The sequence below is a fragment of the Crotalus tigris genome, unplaced genomic scaffold, assembly GCF_016545835.1.
Source record: "Crotalus tigris isolate CLP2741 ecotype Arizona unplaced genomic scaffold, ASM1654583v1 scf7180000020534.110733, whole genome shotgun sequence".
Classification (NCBI taxonomy): Eukaryota; Metazoa; Chordata; class Lepidosauria; order Squamata; family Viperidae; genus Crotalus; species Crotalus tigris.
In genome coordinates, this window is record NW_024098067.1 from 13,128 (window position 1) to 30,601 (window position 17,474).

The window sequence follows — 17,474 nt, forward strand, 5'->3', positions numbered from 1 at the left end:
CTCAGTTGCCAAGTTTGAAGACCCTTGACCTACAGTATCTAGGTACCCACAACAGATCCTCTGCCATGTCGGTGTGAACATCTTTTCAAAGGGATTGCTGTAGGAATTTCCAACTGATGCCCTGGCAATTTTTAAAATTCTCGTTGGGCTCCTGTTCCTCTAACTGCCTTGTGATGGAATAAATTAAATACACAGAGCTTCCCTCCATCATTTTTCTTTCTGTCAAAAGAACAGAGATCTCGGGAGGAGAAACAGCAATCTATTTGTTGTTTGACACTTAGCACCAAATGGAAAGCACTTTCTCTGCTCAGATAGTCTAGAGGGGATTTTCATCTTCATCCTACTGAGAAGCTAGAAGGGAGGGAGGGAGGGAGGGAGGGAGGGAGGGTGGATGGAGACTCCATCTTGTCTCAAACCCTTTGTGTAAGCAACTTCTCTTTAGAATAATCCGGTGTGTATTGTGGCAGATCTCAGCATCTCATCCTGCTGGGGCCAGAATAACCCAACAACAGAGTTGGAAGACTCCTTGGAAGTTCTTCTAGTCCAGGGGTCTTCAAACTTGGCCCTTTGATGACTTGTGGATTTCAACTCCCAGAATTCCTCAGCCAGGCATGCTGGTTGAGGAATTCTGGGAGTTGAAGTCCACAAGCCATCAAAGGGCCAAGTCTGAAGACCCCTGTTCTAGTCCAACACTCTGCAACCCTATACCATTTCAGATAAATGGTTCCCCAGTCTCTTTTTGAACACCTTCAGTGATGGAGCACCCACAAGTTCTGGAGGCAAGCTATTCCACGCTGGTTAATTGTTCTCACTGTCAGGAAATGTCTCCTTATCCCTAGGTTGTTTCTCTCCATGATTAGTTTCCATCCATTGTTTCTTGTCTTGCCTTCAGGTGCTTTGGAAAATAAGATGACTCACTCTTCTTTGTGGCAGCTCCTAAAATACTAAAACACTGCTATCATGTCACTCCTAGTTCTTCTTTTTTCTAGACTAGCCAAACCCAATTCTTGCAACCACTCTTTATAGGTTTTAGCCTCCAGTCCCCTAATCATCTTTGTTGCTCTTCTCTGCACTCTTTCCAGAGTCTCTACATCTTTTTTATAGTATGGTGACCAAACCTGGATGCAATATTTCAAGTATGGTGTTCCTAAGGCTGTATAAAGTGGTACTAATACTTCCCGTGATATTGATTCTATCCTTCTGTTAATGCAACCTAGGATTGTATCGTACTGCACACTGCGGGCTCATATTTAAGTGATTGTCCACGAATACTCCAAGATCCCTCTCACCGTTATTGCTATTGAGCCAGATTTCACCTAATCTGTGCCTCTACATTTGGTTTTTCTTTTTTTTTTGCCTAAGTGTAAAATCTTATATTTCTCTACACTGGATTTCATTTTGTTAGCTAGAGCCCAGTATTCAAGTCTGTTGAGATCCATGGGGATGTAATATTGCTTCTTCTGGTCTTGTATGCTTAGTTGCCAACTGACTTAAAGGTAGTAGATTAATTTTCCCAGGAACAGAAGTGGGAGGTAAAGAAAGAGGCATCAGCTAAATTTTGGTGCTGGCCTGTGGTTCATAAGAAGGCCAGTGGCAGGCTCTTTCACATTTCACGAGAATGACCAAAGCGGCATGGGAGTATGATGTTCCTTTGGGACACGTGTAGGCTTGCGTGTTCATGCTAACCGTGCCACCTGGACCCCCTTGCCCCCCCCCCGAAGATGCTGCAATGGGCGGGCTCAGGAGAAAACAAAAATGGCAGCTGGGTTCTGTAGCCCTTACCGTTTCCTTCCATTTCTGGATGCCTTCAAGCAGAACCAACAGCAGTTGTTGCAAATCTATCAGGGGCTGTTTCCGCAGATTCCGGTCCAGGCTGACCCGACACAATAGTGCAAGGATGGCCAAGCGCTGGTGGTCCGGGTAGCAGCGCGGCTGGCTTGTCACACACAATGTCAGGAACTGGAGAGGAAAGGAGAAATCAAAACAGTTATCAGGGGGACGTGACAGTGTTTCCCTAAAGGCTGACTAAATAGCAGCAGGAAAGGTGGAGCGCGGATAAAGCAGGAGGCAAGGTCATTCCAAACATGACCCACTTGGAGTGTCCTGCCCTTTTCTGCTAACTTCCGTGCCAGCTGGGTATGTACAGCCACTGACCCCCGTGAGCCAGAAGGGGCTGGGACAATCAGCCACGTAACGGCTGAAGTCAGAGCCTGAGGAAGCCTTGCATCCGATGACAGAGCAGTCCGATAACAATATACCGGTTAACCCGTGCTTAAACCTCAGGAATGCTTTCTGCCCCTGGGTTCTCTTTGCTGATCACCATCTCTTTGGCTTGATGTTCCTGGGCTCCCTGGCCTTGTCTACGAAGCCAACATGTGGCCAGTCTTTGGGATATTCTACTCGGAGCTTTGCAGTGCAGTTTTCAGAACCGTCCAAAATATATGAAAGGTTGGTAAAGTAAATAGATCAGCTTCCAAAATAGGAGAATATCTGTAGCTCAGGGCTGACACGAGGGGTCCTTGGTGCTCGTTGAGCTTGGCTGTTTTCTTGCAGTCCTTTCATTACCCAACTAGGTAACATCACCAGTGACACGTCTGCAAGAAAACAACCAAGCTCAACGAGCACTAAGGACCCCTCACAGGAATAATTTTTGCACAGTACTGAAAGAATGAAGGACTGCCATCAGAAGAAGAAATAATCAGGAAAATATTGGAATGTGCAGAGATGGACAGATTAACTATGAGGTTGAAAGATAAAGAAGATACAGACTACTATCAAATTTGGAACTTATTTTATTCTTGGCTAGAGGAAAGAATGAAGGATTAGGAATTGAACATGTATTAGCACAGCAAACTCCAGACAACTTGTTGATTGGAAAAATTAACATATGTTGATGAAAAAAAAAACCAATAAAATCTTTACCCAAAAAAATAAAAAAATAAATAAGGACCCCTCACAGATAGGCTTGTTTAGAAAAACGCAGACCTCAGAAGGAATCGTGTTCAAGGATGTACACCTAGACATGCACACCAGTATTCCAAGTTTGTATTAGTATTGCATAAACAACAACAACAAAATGCAGGCTGACAAAAAAATGCAAACATTCATAAAAATCCGAAACGGTGTGGTCTCTTCATTTGCAGGAACGATTTTGCCCACAGTGTCAACTTTGACTTTGACAGCACGAGCTGGTTCTTGTACCGCGAACAAACAAGGGCTGCAAATTGTCGTAGTAAAGTTTAAGTTGCAGCCTATGATCTGGAGGTGTCTCCTGACAGTAAATGCTGACTGAACATGTCAAATGAGTGAAATAAAACTGACATGTTTGGTTTACACTCTGAGACAGAGGCTGATAAAGTGAAAGCAGGTAGAAGTGGCTTCATAAAAAAAGAACTGGCCAGGGAGATGAAAGCACCAACTAATATCCAAAGCATTACCTTGTAATGGATTATCCAGGTCGTAGAAAAACAACTTCCAAAACACTTTGAAAAGGTTAATCAAAGTGGTTCAGGAAAGCAGCCATGGATGGTTGAAGAATTCAAATTCTGGGTGCTCTCTGAGCTTGGCGAGGTTCTTGCAGACGTGTATGGAGATTCTCAGTCAAACGGATCATGGTTGTCCCAAAGGAGCTTTTTCAAGACTTCCTTGTTTTTCTTTGAAGACATTTCACTTCTCATCTAAGAAGCTTCTTCAGCTCTGACTAGATGTTGGGGAATGGAAGGATTTATATTCCTTGCAGACAGCTGGTCATTGGCATTCTTTTACAGAGTCATTGAGGCCACTTGGAGGTTCACCTGTGTCCTCAAGGTCACCTGAGTAGTGCAAATGGGTATGGAGCTTTCTTGGAAATGCTGAAACGTCTTGCAGACATTTCATGGCAAACAAACTCCATCCCTTACTAGCACTGATGATGTTACCTAGCTTGGTAATGAAATCACCAAGCTCGGAGAGCACCAAGGACCCCCCCCCCCCGAACTTGGATTCTTCAACCATCCATAACTGCGTTCTTGAACCATTTTGATAGACACACACACACACACACACCAGAATTCAATTCTGAGTTACAAATACCAGCTTTTCCTCTGTTCTAGTTTGACCAGCATAGGAACTTCCCCGCTTTACAGCTTTGGTCTGCTCTGATTTTTGGAGAACAGTGAACAATAAATATAGGGGATGGGTAGGTTCAACTACTGACTCTGGGATCAGATCCTACAATGGATAAAGACAGTACTTCTTTTCTTTAAACATTTGGGGGTGTTAGGAGAGCTGTCCGTTCCTCTTGCCTCCACGCACGCACACACACTCACTGCTGCTTCCTCACAAGTGCAATCCGAAACCTCAGACCGTTTCTCTTGCAAGAGCCACGAGATTGACAGGAGAGCTGAATCAAAGCCCAGCGGGGGCTTTACACACAAGCAATTGTCTTATGATTTCCTACAGACAGAAATTCTCGCTCCCCCCCCCCGCCTGTCTTTTCTTTCCACTTGTGGGATGTAAGGTGCCCTGCTGACACAGCATCTTTCTGAAGATGGTTTTAATGTGTGTTGGGGAAGGTGTACCGGTGCTGTTTTAATTACTACAAGAACAAGCGCGGAGGTAGAGAGTAGCTGTCTGCTGAGGTCTGCGTTAGCCAATTGGGAAGAATGCTCCTGAGAAGGGGGGGGGGCAGTTTGCAGCTCTGCAAGAACAGGAGCAGTGACGGTCATGGATAGGTGTGAAATAGTCAAGGAGGTTCAAATGAGTACAGGTTTACTGCATGCTAATACTCTATGACAGGGGTAGGCAAACTTGGCTCTTTTATGACTCGTGGACTTCAACTCCCAGAATTCCTGAGCCAGCATGGGGGAAACTTTGACCCCTTCATGACTCGTGGACTTCAACTCCCAGAATTCCTGAGCCAGCATGGCTCAGCTTGGAAACCTCTCCCTTTCCTCTAAGCGTAGCTGGCTCAGGAATTCTGGGAGTTGAAGTCCACGAGTCATAAAAGAGCCAAGGTTGCCTACCCCTGCTCTATGAGAATCTGAAATGCTAATGGTCAAAGCCAATTGGCAGCAGATAAGAGCCAATGGAATTCAAGGTGGGCTGGGCTTGCATCTCTGGTGGGTGCAAAGAGACTCAAAACTGATGACGCTTTTGACTCCTCCCTCGGGTTCAATCTGGTCATCTCCTACAGAAAGGTTTTATTGTGTGCGTGTGTATGACTGATTGTGTGCCACCAAGCTGTTTGTTTTTGACTTCCAGTGACCACAAAGGTATACAGGGAGTCCTCGACTTACAACAGGTCATTCAATGACCATTCGTCACTGAGAAAAGTGACTTCTGACCGTTTTTCACACTTAAGACCGTTGCAGCATCCCCATGGTCACATGATCAAAATTTGGATGCTTGACCACTGGCTGGTATTTATGACAGTTGCTGTGTCCCAAGGTTATCTTTTCCGACCTTCTGGCTTGGCAACCGATTCATATTTATGACCGTCACTGTGTCCTGGTGTCACATGATCCCCTTTGGTGACCTTCTGACAAGCTAAGTTGGCGGGGAAGCCAGATTCATTTCACAACCTCGTGACTAATTTGACAATTAAGCAGCGATTTGCTTAACAACCGTGTTGAGAGAGGTCATAAAATGGGGCAAAACTCACTTAACAAGTTTCTCACTGAGCAACAGACATTCTGGGCTCCACCGTGGTCGTGTGTTGAGGGCTACCTGTATTTTCTTCATGACCACCTGTCTCCAAACTGCTCCTTCCAATGGTTGTCCCAACATGACTGAAAGGGGTTTCCTCCACCTTCTTCTTTTCTTCCCTTCCGCCTTTCCAAGCATCAGCAACTTTTGCACAGAGATGGTTACCAGCATCAAATTCCTGGGAGTGCAGCTAATGAGCAAGCTGGCTTGATTGCTCAACAGTGAGACACTGGTGAAGCAGGCACAGCAGCGCCTGCATTTTCTGCGTCGCATGAGAAAAGCACATCTTCCTTCCTCTGTCCTGACCACTTTCTACAGGGGGACGATTGAGAGCATCCTATCATACAGCATCACAGTCTGGTTTGGAAGCATCCCTGCTTCAGACAGGAAGGCGGTGGAGAGAGTGGTGAGGACGGCTGAAAAGATCATTGGAGCATTAACCTTGTGAACTCTCAAGCTTCCTCCTTCCGTTATATATTCAAGTTGGACAGTATTTAATATTTATTTGTTATGTATATGTAGGGGTGTGGGTCTCTACCATATGTTGTATATAGATCTTTAGGTGTGTGTCATGTAAAAAAATGACAATAAAGGTTATCTTATCTTAGAGCTGGGTCGTCTCATCATGTGATCAAGCTAGGATAATTTGTGCCCGTTTCCAGTGTTCCAGGGGTGAAAATTGGAGCGGTGTGGAAGGACAGTCACGCAACTCCTCCGTGGCCAGGCGAGTATTAAAGTGGACGTACCTCCCCCGTCCTGTTTTGCCACTGCAATCAGTTGTTCAGTTGGAGAAACCGACACACAGCAGTTTTATTTTCCTTGCATTGTTGGCCCTGCAACGTCTCTGGCTTTTAAGCAGATTGCAGAAAGAGACTTTCTCAGCAGGATGGCCTTGCTTTCCTAAAAGCAGTCTTTTTTTTTTTTCTTTTTGGCAAAATGTTACAATTTCTCCACCTATCAAACTGCCACAGCTTTGTCTTCAGTAAAAAAAAAGAAAAAAGAAAGAAAGAAATAAGAAAAAGTAGTAGTGATCTTTGGCTCCCCTGAAAACACATCAATTGCAACTGTCTGCGGAATGCGATTGTGCCCTGTCACGCATTCATAGTGACAAGAAAAATTGTCCCAGCTGCATATTGCCTATGTTTCATAGTGTGGCTTTCAATTCAAGAACTCCTCTCTCTCTCTCTCTCTCTCTCTCTCTCTCTCTCTCTCTCTCTCTCTCTCTCTCTCTCTCTCTACTCTCTCTCTCTCTCTCTCTCTCTCTCATATATATATATATATATATATATATATATATATATATATATATATATATATATATATATCTCCTCCATTGCGGGTCTCTGAGGAGGATGAAAACCCTGGAAAATTATGCATTGTTGCAACGTTATAAGAAGCGCAACGGATCTTTGGGCCCATGTTCTCCGTGCCAGGAAGGCTTCTGTGTAACAAATAGCTTTTGATGCTTTAATACTATGCCAATTTGAATTATGCTTTGCCCAAGTGAAAACCCTAATCCCTTGGTTCAGTGGCACCACAATTAACTGCCACGACGAGGATTTTACTCTGCAACAAACGGAGGATTAACAAGGAAGCGACCGAAGCAGGTGGCCATAGATACGCAAAAGCAGATAATCAGTTCAGGTCGTCCTCAGCTTATCACCACCACGGAGCCCAAAATTTCTGCTGCTAAGTGAGTCATTTGTTAATTGAATTTTGCCCCGTTTTATGACATCTCTTGCTAAACGAATCACAGCTTTTCTTAAGTTAGTAACAAGGTTATTAAATGAATCTGACTTCCTCACTAACTTTGCTGGTCAGAAGACTGCAAAAGGGGATCACGTGATCCTGGAACACTGCGACCGTCGTAAATACGAGTCATTTGCCAAGCATTCGAATTTTGATCACGTCACCATGGGGGGGATGCTTCAATGGTCGTAAGTGTGAATAATGGTCACAAGTCGCTTTTTTCAGTGCCGTTGTTAACCTTGAACGGTCGCTAAATGAATTGTTGTAAGTTGAGGATTACCTGTACATCAGCGGCCCCAGATTCGGAGCTCCGTCAACGTGTTTGGACCATTACAACAATCAGGAAACCTTGACCCAGTAATACTTTGGAAGATGAATCACAAAATGTAAATAACCTCCTTCTTATACAAAAGCATCTCAAAACAGTTTCCAAAGTGCACTACGGAATCATAATAGCAGGAAATAGAAATAATACAAAACCATGCACAATGAAAGAGGGTGGGCGGGGAAAGAGAAACTACAATAAAAACAATCCATCCCTTAATACTTTCCCTTCATCTTTTTACTTCTTCTGATGATCCTAATAACTGACCAGGTTAATAAATGTGGAGGTAGTCCATCAGTCATCCTGGTTCCAAGTTACCTGAGGCCATATTATATCAGAATGAATTGTTGAGTTGATGCAAGGGCATCAAAAGAGGTGTGACGTCTATGGGAGGTGGTGGAAAGTTTGATCTATCACTTGAAGGAACTTGAAAGCTGTGAATTTCACCAGGAGAACATCCTTAGAGCCCCCGTTTTGTCTTCCACAGAAGAAAATCTCTGTACATTTTCTATACGTATGCAACTGTACTGGATTAGGAAATATTAGCATTCTGAATCTTAGCTCATAGCTGAAGAAATTGCCTCCCAAATTTTGGATGCTTCTCATCCCTTCCCTTTTTTTCTCCAGGTAAAAATTGCAGGTGTGGATCACAGTTGCCTTCAGAGAAACTTCCTGTATATATTTTTCTTGTGCGCTCCTAAAGCTAAAGTATAGCCTGGTTAATAATAAGTTTGGACTTCTGCTAAATGTTGAGGCTATCCATTCCAGAAACAGAGATGAGAATTCAGATTCCAAATAACTGGATGCCATTATATATTCTTAACACTTTATGACATCATGTATTAAAATTCCTTAGATTATTTATGTTTCTGCTACACCAACTCTGTCTCAACAAAGAGTTGGTAGCTAAATTTAAACTGGTCCATCTAAAGAAGTAGAACTAGGGGGCCTCCAGTTTGACGTCGCAGTGTAACGGGCTCAGGAAGACAGGGCTCCATGTTCCATGTTTGATTTCGCCCCACTGGGGACCCTAAAAAGAGTCAAAAGTCACCCCAAAGAGGCGACAAAGAAGGAGGGGATCCTCGTCAATCACAGATGGGTGGTGGCCCTTCTGATGGATCCAAGGAAGCCCTCCAACTGGCAGGGCTTCTTCTAAATCTTTACAATGAGAAAAAGCAACCCAAAGATTACACCTTTTAGAAGGTTAATTTCACATTTTAGAACACTTTTGGCTCTAGATAAATTACTTCTAGAAAGGGGCATCGCTTTTGGATAGATGCAAGAACTAGCCAGTCAATTCAGCTTTTGCTGCAACTTGCAGAAGCAGGGTTCTTTTCAGTTCCAATAGATAAGGTGCCTTCAAAGCAACAAACCCTACCACATTCAGCAAATGGCTAGATTTAGGTCTGCATCTGGTTGTAGCAGGAGGTTACTGAATGCCTACCTTGAATGTATCTTCCAGCATTGTTATGAAGCTAAGCTGGAAACAGATATTTTCATTCTTAATGTCTGCGGGACGAGAAGAGTATTCTGGGAATCTGCAAATGGAGAAAGAGAAAGTCAGTGGAGAGAGACCAAAGGTGGCCCTGACCATCTTCGCAACTGGAGCAGTCAGCCAATCTAAAGAGCCATGGCTCCCCACTGGAACGTCATCAACCAAGATATTCTCCTGACCAAGCTCTATCAGATTTGATGGGAACTTCCTATGTTCTCCTCTAAGCTCCTAATGAACTTCATCACTTATTTCTGTTTTGGGTTCAACTATCTTTATTCTGAAGGAAGCCACCTAAGCTCACATGTTAGAGGAAGCCAATGTTGGAATCAGCCTGGACCCCAAGAATTCTGACAAACTCTATGTGGGGCTATGGAAATTACAATTAGATTGTGCCTGGGTACAATAAGATCCAAAGGCAAGGTCTTAGATCAGTGGTTCTCAACCTTTTTAATGCCGCGACCCCCCAACCGGTCGTAAGTCGAGGACTACTCAACTGGTCGTAAGTTGAGGACTGCTCAACTGGTGCAGCACCGTTTGCAGAATGGGACTTTTGGCAGGCTCAGCAGGGCAGAGACAGCCTGGACAATTCCTATTGGCTTTTGAAAGCCAATAGAATTAGACTCTATTCTATTGGCTTTCAAAAGCGACCTCCGTCAAATGGTCATTCGACCCCAAATGGGGTCCCGACCCACAGGTTGAGAACCACTGCCTTAGATGAAGAAGTCCTTCCCGCATATTAAGCCCCACTGGAAGCTGTGAAGATGGCATGATGCCATGATTTCACAGTCAGGTGGTTTCCTCAAAAGCTGTGAGGGTGGTTCTAGGTGGCAGAGTAGACCCTCCGGGTGTATGTGTGGGGTCAGGAGAAAGAAATGATTTGAGCCCAGAGGCCAGACAGGGCGAGACCAGAGTCCAACGCTGCTTACCTAACTAAGCAGGGAATTCAAGACAACGAATTGAATTAAAAGGATTACGATCAAGGTGGCTGTTAAGACTGTCTGAGCATGTCTAGATCAAGCAGCTGGAGGAGGCTCTATGAATGGGAAGATGGGGCACTCCCAAGCCCCACAGGGCTGTGGGGTTGCAAATATTTTTCTTCCATTTTGCACTTGGGAAGTGCTGCAGTTGAGCAAGAAAAAGGTTGGTTCAGGAGCCAAGGAGGACAATGCAGGAAAATACAGTGGTACCTTGGAACTCAACTGCTTTGAAACTCACCAAATTTGGTACTCAACACAAAAAAAATTGTCTCGGTACTCATCATTTCTTTGGTACTCAATGCACAAACTAGTACTTGTCAGTGTTGGTTCCCTTATGGCTCACTGCATTATTCCTGATGTGTTACACAATTAATATCAATATCTTAGCCTTTTGTGGTACTCATTGCACCTCCCAGATCCAATTAACAATGAGTACCAAGATACCACTGTTTGGTATAACACTGGTGCTGAACTGGCTGCAGTTGGGACTAAACCAATGTTTCTCAAACATGGCACCTCAACTCAACATCTTAGACTTGCCAAGTCTGAGAAACACTGGACTAAAACAAAAGCAGATAAGCCAAATTGTGGAACAGTTCAGTAGGTAAATGTAGAAGGTGGTGTTGTAGACCCTCTTAGAAGACACATCTCTCTAAGAAGATGTCACACACTCAAACTGGGGAAACAATGGTGCCTTTCAGAGGCCAAGGATTAAATCTCTGACCAGCAAATGCATTTGGGATGGATGCTATGATTTGGTGATCTTGACCCCACTTTGACGTGTCCTGGGCGTTGAAACTAACTCCTCAGGCTCCATTTAAACCAGAGGCAGAGAATTATGGCCCCTTTATGACTTGTGGACTTCAACTACCAGAATTCCCCAGCCAACTTGGCTGTGGAATTCTGGAGATGAAGTGGAAAACGGCTATGCTTTGCTGGAGAATTCTGGGAGTTGAAGTCCACAGGTCTTAAAGCTGCCAAGGTTGATCTAAACATCTTGGCTGGGGTGGAGGCACCACAGTTTCCCAAGAGGTTTACACTTGACCCCAGCAGACCTGCAGTCTTCGCCACTCAAGGACAGAATTCATTTCAGCAGTGGCATAATAGCTCCTTCTTCCCTTGGGGTTGAGTAAATTCAGTGGAGAAGAGACAGGGATAATTGTGCTTTTGAGAGCTGCTCCCCTTCCCTCCCTCCCACCCACGCACCCACTCTTTTTATTTTATTTTCTTTTGCCGGAACCACTTGAGTCTGGCACATTGCCAGCTGCTATTTTGAGAAATAGGTCCCTCCTGTCCGATGGAGAGGGGGGGGGCACTTTTATCAGGTCAATTTCATGCTTGGCTCCAAATTCTGCTCCGCTAATCTAACCCGGGGAGGGGGCTCCAGGCTCCCCCCTTCCCCTACTCCTATGTAGGAACCTACCAATTTCAAGGCTCAACTTCTTGGCTGGCTCAGATTGCTTTGGGCTGAAACGGAAGACAGGATGAGGAATTCCCCCTCCCCTTTTTTTTTCTTTTCTTCTCTTTTCCTCATTTCTTTCCCCTTTTCAGAGCTAAATGTGATTTCAAAAGGCCTTCCCCCCCCCCCAGCTTTCAGCTCACAAATCTGACCTACATTGAAGACAGCGTAATTTAATTCACAATGAAAGTTCCTTCCACAACGCCACATTTTTAACCCTTGCTATGTTCCATGGTAGAATTTTAATTAAAAGAAGGATTATTTTTATATCATCTTGGGAAAACCCCATATACCCGAGCCCTATCTTTCGCTCATCAAAGCCTAACTGTTTTCACACACAAGGCTTAAGACGAGATGTCCTCAGTTCCTAAACCCTCTTCTGCGTGAAAATAATTTTGGCTGTACAGCAGTGTTTCTCAACCTTGACAATTTTAAGGCATGTGGATTTCAACTCCCAGAATTCCACAGCCAGCATTGCTGGCTGTGGAATTCTGGGAGTTGAAGTCCACATGCCTTAAAATTGTCAAGGTTGAGAAACACTGCTGTACAGGCTTCTACGGGTCAAAAAAAGCCAAGATGGTGGCCACCACACAGGATCAAAGTCCTCCTTTTTTGTCTGCAATGCAAGACCTTCCCATCTGCTTGATTTTTTTTTACCTCCTCTCCAAAGGACTCGGACTATTATAATCCCATAATTCACAGCCAATTAGACAGACAGATAGAGACAGAGAGGCAGGCAGGTAAACAGGCAAGCAGACAGACAGATAGAGACACAAACTAGATAGATAGATAGATAGATAGATAGATAGATAGATAGATAGATAGATAGATAGATAGATAGATAGATAGGTAAAGAGAGGGGGGGAAGACAGGTAGGCAGGCAAGCAGACAGACAGATAGACAGACAGACTAGATATAGAGATACAAACTAGATAGATAGATAGATAGATAGATAGATAGATAGATAGATAGATAGATAGATAGATAGATGAGAGAGAGAGAGAGAGAGAGAGACAGACAGACAGAGGCAGACAGGTAGGCAGGCAAGCAGACAGACAGATAGACAGACAGACTAGATAGATAGAGATACAAACTAGATAGATAGATAGATAGATAGATAGATAGATAGATAGATAGATAGATAGATAGATAGATAGACAGACAGACAGACAGAGATTCACCGAACAACTGGGGCAAAGAGAGGTCATAAAATGGGGCAAAATTCACTTAACAACAGACATTCTGGGCTCATTTGTGGTCATACGTTGAGGAGCACCTGGACAGAAAAAAAAATCTTCTCTCCTTTACATCGGGAGTTGGAACATGAAATTGTTAATGTTTAAAATTCCAAAAAGTATTAAAATATTTTACGCTGGGAACTGAAAGACTGCAGCGTTGCTGCTGCCTTGTGAGATTTCTGATGCAGAGCAATTCTCAAGCGAGGCTCTGTGATCAAAGGGGGAAAAAAAGAAATGAAATGAAATGAAATGTAAGAAATGACATTAAATGTGGAGACAGGCCGGGGACTCTGTGGGAGGGGTAGAATTTTTTTTTTTTTAAAGTCCAAACGGTAGCCACAGTTGCGTCTGCCATCTTTTTCGGTTACACAAACACACCCCACAGATGCTTCAGAAGGTAGGTTAGTACACTCCTTTGCTTGTGTTCAATCAATCAAATCTTTATTACAGCCATAAGCCAGCATAAGGAAGATGGGATACAATGACTAATTACTAACATTTTAAAAAAACTAAAAAAAAATATTCAAAGAAAAATTACGCCAAATCAAAAAAACATTTTAAAAAATACATTTTAAACAAGCTTACACACACAGAGCCGAGACTAAAAAAAACATCTATGGGGCAACCTTGGCATGCAGGCCTTATGCGAATCCAGCTTTCCCCCACTGACTTTGCCTGTCGGAAACTGACTGGGAAAGTTGCAGGTGGTGATCACGTGACCCCCAGGATGCTGCAACCATCATAAATCTACACTGGCTGCCGAGGGCTTGAATTTTAACCATGTGGCTGCAGGGACACAAGGCGGCTGTAAGTGTGAGGATCAGCCGTAAAGCCACTTTTTCCAATGCCCCTGTACCTATGAACAGTTGTGATGAGTGGTTTTAAGTTGAGGAGTACCTGTTTAGATGTCAGGTACTGGGGCTAAGTTTTTAAAGTTTCCCCCAATTTTGAGCTTCTGAATCCAGAAAATAAAATTGGATAGGAAAGGAAAAAAATTGTTCGGTTAGCCTGCTTGCTAAAAGGGTATTTTTTTAAAAAAAAAAATACACACAGAAGAATTATGCAGCTTTTCTTCCTCTGCAGACACCATAGAAATGCAAGCTCTACAGATTAATAACGTTCTGAAACCGGTGATCACAAATGTATTGTTTACCATCGGCTTTGCTCATCCTAAGTGGTCCTAAACCGCTGTCTTTTTGTTCCAGCTTAATTCCACCACATGCAATGGGGCAAATAACTCAACAAACCCACGCGGAACGTGACTGGCTCAACTTTGGGACGCAACCAGATTTTCCACCCCAAACCAATCTGTTCTGCTTGACTGGTTAAAAGCCGACTCCGCAATGGAAAAACTTAAGACTGCGGCGGCCTCCCAAACAGCGAGCGCTATCTCTGGCTGTCTGGAGCAAGCGGCTACACAGCAGATCTGATCCTCGTGTCGTGCTCAGTCAGCCCCTGGACTGCAGTTCTCCAGCAGCTCATTTAAGGGTGAAGCACCCCGAGATTTCCCACTCCTCCAGCGAACGAGAGAGAAAAAAAGAGTGAAAGGGGAGGAAAACATCAAAATCTCTCATTCCGAAGCCTTTGCGGCTAAGAAAAAAAATCAGCTCAATTCGCTCTTGCTCAGGTGCGTTAGCAAACGGGAGAGGACGGGAATCGGAGCTGGGCCAGCCACAAAAGCAAAACACAACAAGAGGCAAGCTGGCAGAGAGCCCGGGCTTGAACAACAATAGAGCCTTAATAAAACAACCTTGTCTATTAATCCTGTGGGTGGGAACCCTATTGATTGCCAGGGAAGGGTAACTACACCTGGCTCTGAATTACAGCTTTTAATTCCTCCCGTTTTGAGAACACGGGAAGGCGAGGCCAATGCAGGGTCTGTGGCTAGGTCCTCCCCTGCAGAGACCAAGGTCAAAAGTTTGAAAGGGATCTTAGATGTCAATACCTGGGCCAAAGGGAAGACTCGTCATCCAGTCGGCTCTTGATGCCCCCTCCATAAACCAAAGTAAACAAAAAAAAAACAATGCCGTGTGGATAATGAGAAACGTTGTGTACCAAGGATGGGACAGCTGCTACTAAGCAGCAGCCATTCCTTAGTCCTTCTCGCAAATAGCTGATGATCCCCTCCCCCCCAATATTCTGGGAAGGTCTAAGCTACACACAGGTTAAACGTTCATGGATCCCCCCCAACGTTAAGGGTTGAGTGTGCAAATGTTAGACTTAGTTCATTTGCATCTTGGGAACAGCCCAACACCTTCATTCGCGGCTTTCTTCTGCTTCTTCCATGTTGATCTACTTGACATGGAAAAAAACACAGACCTTTTTTAAAATGGAGAGCTAGTTTAATCTGCCCAGAGACAGATATTATGGCGTTTGGCTTTAAAAAGATAAAAGGTAAAGGTTTCCCCTGTCCAGTAGTGTCTGACTCTTAGGGGGTGGTCCTCATCTCTGTTTCCTACACGAGGGAGCCAGCGTTGTCCCAAGATGCTTCCCTGGTCATGTGGCCAGCATGACTATACGCCAAGGCGCAAGGAACACTGTTAGTTTCCCACCAAAGTGGTACCTATTTTTTCAACTTGCATTTGCATGCTTGGAACTGCTAGGTCAGGGGCAGGCAACCTTGGCCCTTTTATGACTTCTGGGAGTTGAAGTCCAGAGGCCTAAAAGGGGCCAACTTTGAAGATCCCTGCTATAGAGTCTCCTGCTTGTGCAGCGGGCTGAATTAAAGACCTCCAAGGTCCCTTTCTTCTCTTCAAAGTACTCCATGTTAATTAATTAGGCAAAGAGTGCCACTGCAGTTGTGAGGTAGGGCGCCTAAAGGTTTGGAGCTAATTTAATCCTCCCCCACTTTTTTTTTTTTTTTTTGTCAGTTGCCATTTCCTGCTTCCTGATAGTGTGCAAAGAGGACAATGAAACATAAGCCCTAGAACAGAGCTGAATGCAGATGCAGACTGTTCTCCTTGCCAAACCTCGTGCGGGCTCTCCAGAAGACAATTCCGTATGCAAATGGCTCATTCAAATTCGGCAATTGTGGTGCGCTGACTGGGAAGGGAAAAACCTCTTCCCGCTGCTATTCAACTTCTTTAGAAAAGGATGATTTGTCCTCAGCCTCCCACAAAGAGGAGTGTGCTGACACGTGCCCATCAGTCCCACCCTTTGATAGGGAAGGTCCCTAGACTACAGACACCACGGCCATCTGAGCAGCCAGCCTTCTTCCTCCTCCTCCTCCTCCTGGTGCAGTTGCATGTGATCAGGCTCCAAACAGCTGACCCACAGCCTAACGAGTCTCCCGGCACCCCTAGCCCCCCCCTTTCCGCTCAGCTTTTGTGGTTGGTTTGATGAACTTGTTATCTTCTCTCTCCAGACTCCTATAATTTACTTGCTTCTTTGCTTCCCAGCCTGTTTAATTAGGGCCCTGATGTGGAGGAACAGAAGAGAAGGGATACTTAGGCAGATAAGGGCTTGTGTTTTGTCTTCCCCCTGCTAGACTTTTGGAAACTGAAGAGGTGAGTTAAAAGAGGAAGATTTACGTCTCCATTATCTCCCTGAGGGTTGAGGACCATCGTCGGGATTTACTGCTCGCTTTGGTTCAAGCAATGTTTGAGAATCAGCCACTTATGAAAGTGAAGGATTGAGAGATGCCAGATGGAAGCCGTCCTGCATCCCTGGCCTGTAGCCACTTCTTTGTTCAAAACTTGGACTTCCCTTTTAATCACCCTCAACAGTGAACACTCCAATCCTGGTACTGATTGAGGCCAAAGCTATTTATCTACTAATCACTAGCAGTGTTTTTTGCTAGAGTCTAGAGTTACCCAACCTTCCTTGTAGCTAATATCACAGGAATAAGGGCTCTTGCGGGATGCTAGAAGATGCTGTTTCTCCCTGTATTTGCTGGCACTCAGGAAGGAAATACAGAAAAAACAGTCAGAATTCATTTAAATACTCCATCCCTACTACTGTCCTCCTTTAATACCTCTAATGCAGAGGTGTCCAACCTTGTCAACTTTTGAGACCTGTGAACTTCAGCTCCCAGAATTCCGCAGCCAACTATGCCAAGGTTAGACACCCCTTCTCTAATGTATTAAAACCATCACGCTAAAAAAATCAAATTCTGGATTTTAGGCACTCTTTCAGGACTTCGGGTCTCACTCTTCGATGTCAGCGATACACGGTAGACTTTTACTCATTTTCTACTGTGACTCTTGTGTGTTTTGCAGACTTTGAATATCAAATGTACACAAGGTGGAACTGTACTTTAAGTCTAAGACTCTTTTGATGACTCAAATGCTCCATGAAGCCTCACCTGTCAGGTGGAGAGATAGGGCTCTTCTTTAGGGAGATGGAGGGGAAAACACAGCTGTGATCTCCTTGGAGCAGGGTTAGGCAACCTTGGCTCTTTTATGACTCGTGGACTTCAACTCCCAGAATTCTTGAGCCAGCCTGGCTCAGCTTGGAAACCTCTCCCTTTACCCTCAGCGTGGCTGGCTCAGGAATTCTGGGAGTTGAAGTCTACTAGTCATAAAAGAGCCAAGGTTGCCTACCCCTG

General features: G+C 44.4%; 1 protein-coding gene across 1 annotated transcript in view; it reads right to left on the bottom strand.

Moving 5' to 3' along the window:
• Positions 1–1,782: 1,782 nt before the first annotated feature.
• Positions 1,783–17,474, bottom strand: part of LOC120318916 (protein FAM178B-like) — a gene marked incomplete at its 3' end in the record, with an annotated part of 74,634 nt that continues 58,942 nt past the window's right edge. Inside the window, exons 13-14 of the mRNA XM_039367075.1 lie at positions 9,204–9,297; positions 1,783–1,959 (exon numbers count right to left, since the gene is read on the bottom strand). Coding sequence (XP_039223009.1) covers positions 1,783–1,959; positions 9,204–9,297 — 271 coding nt within the window. The remainder of the gene's footprint in view (positions 1,960–9,203; positions 9,298–17,474) is intronic.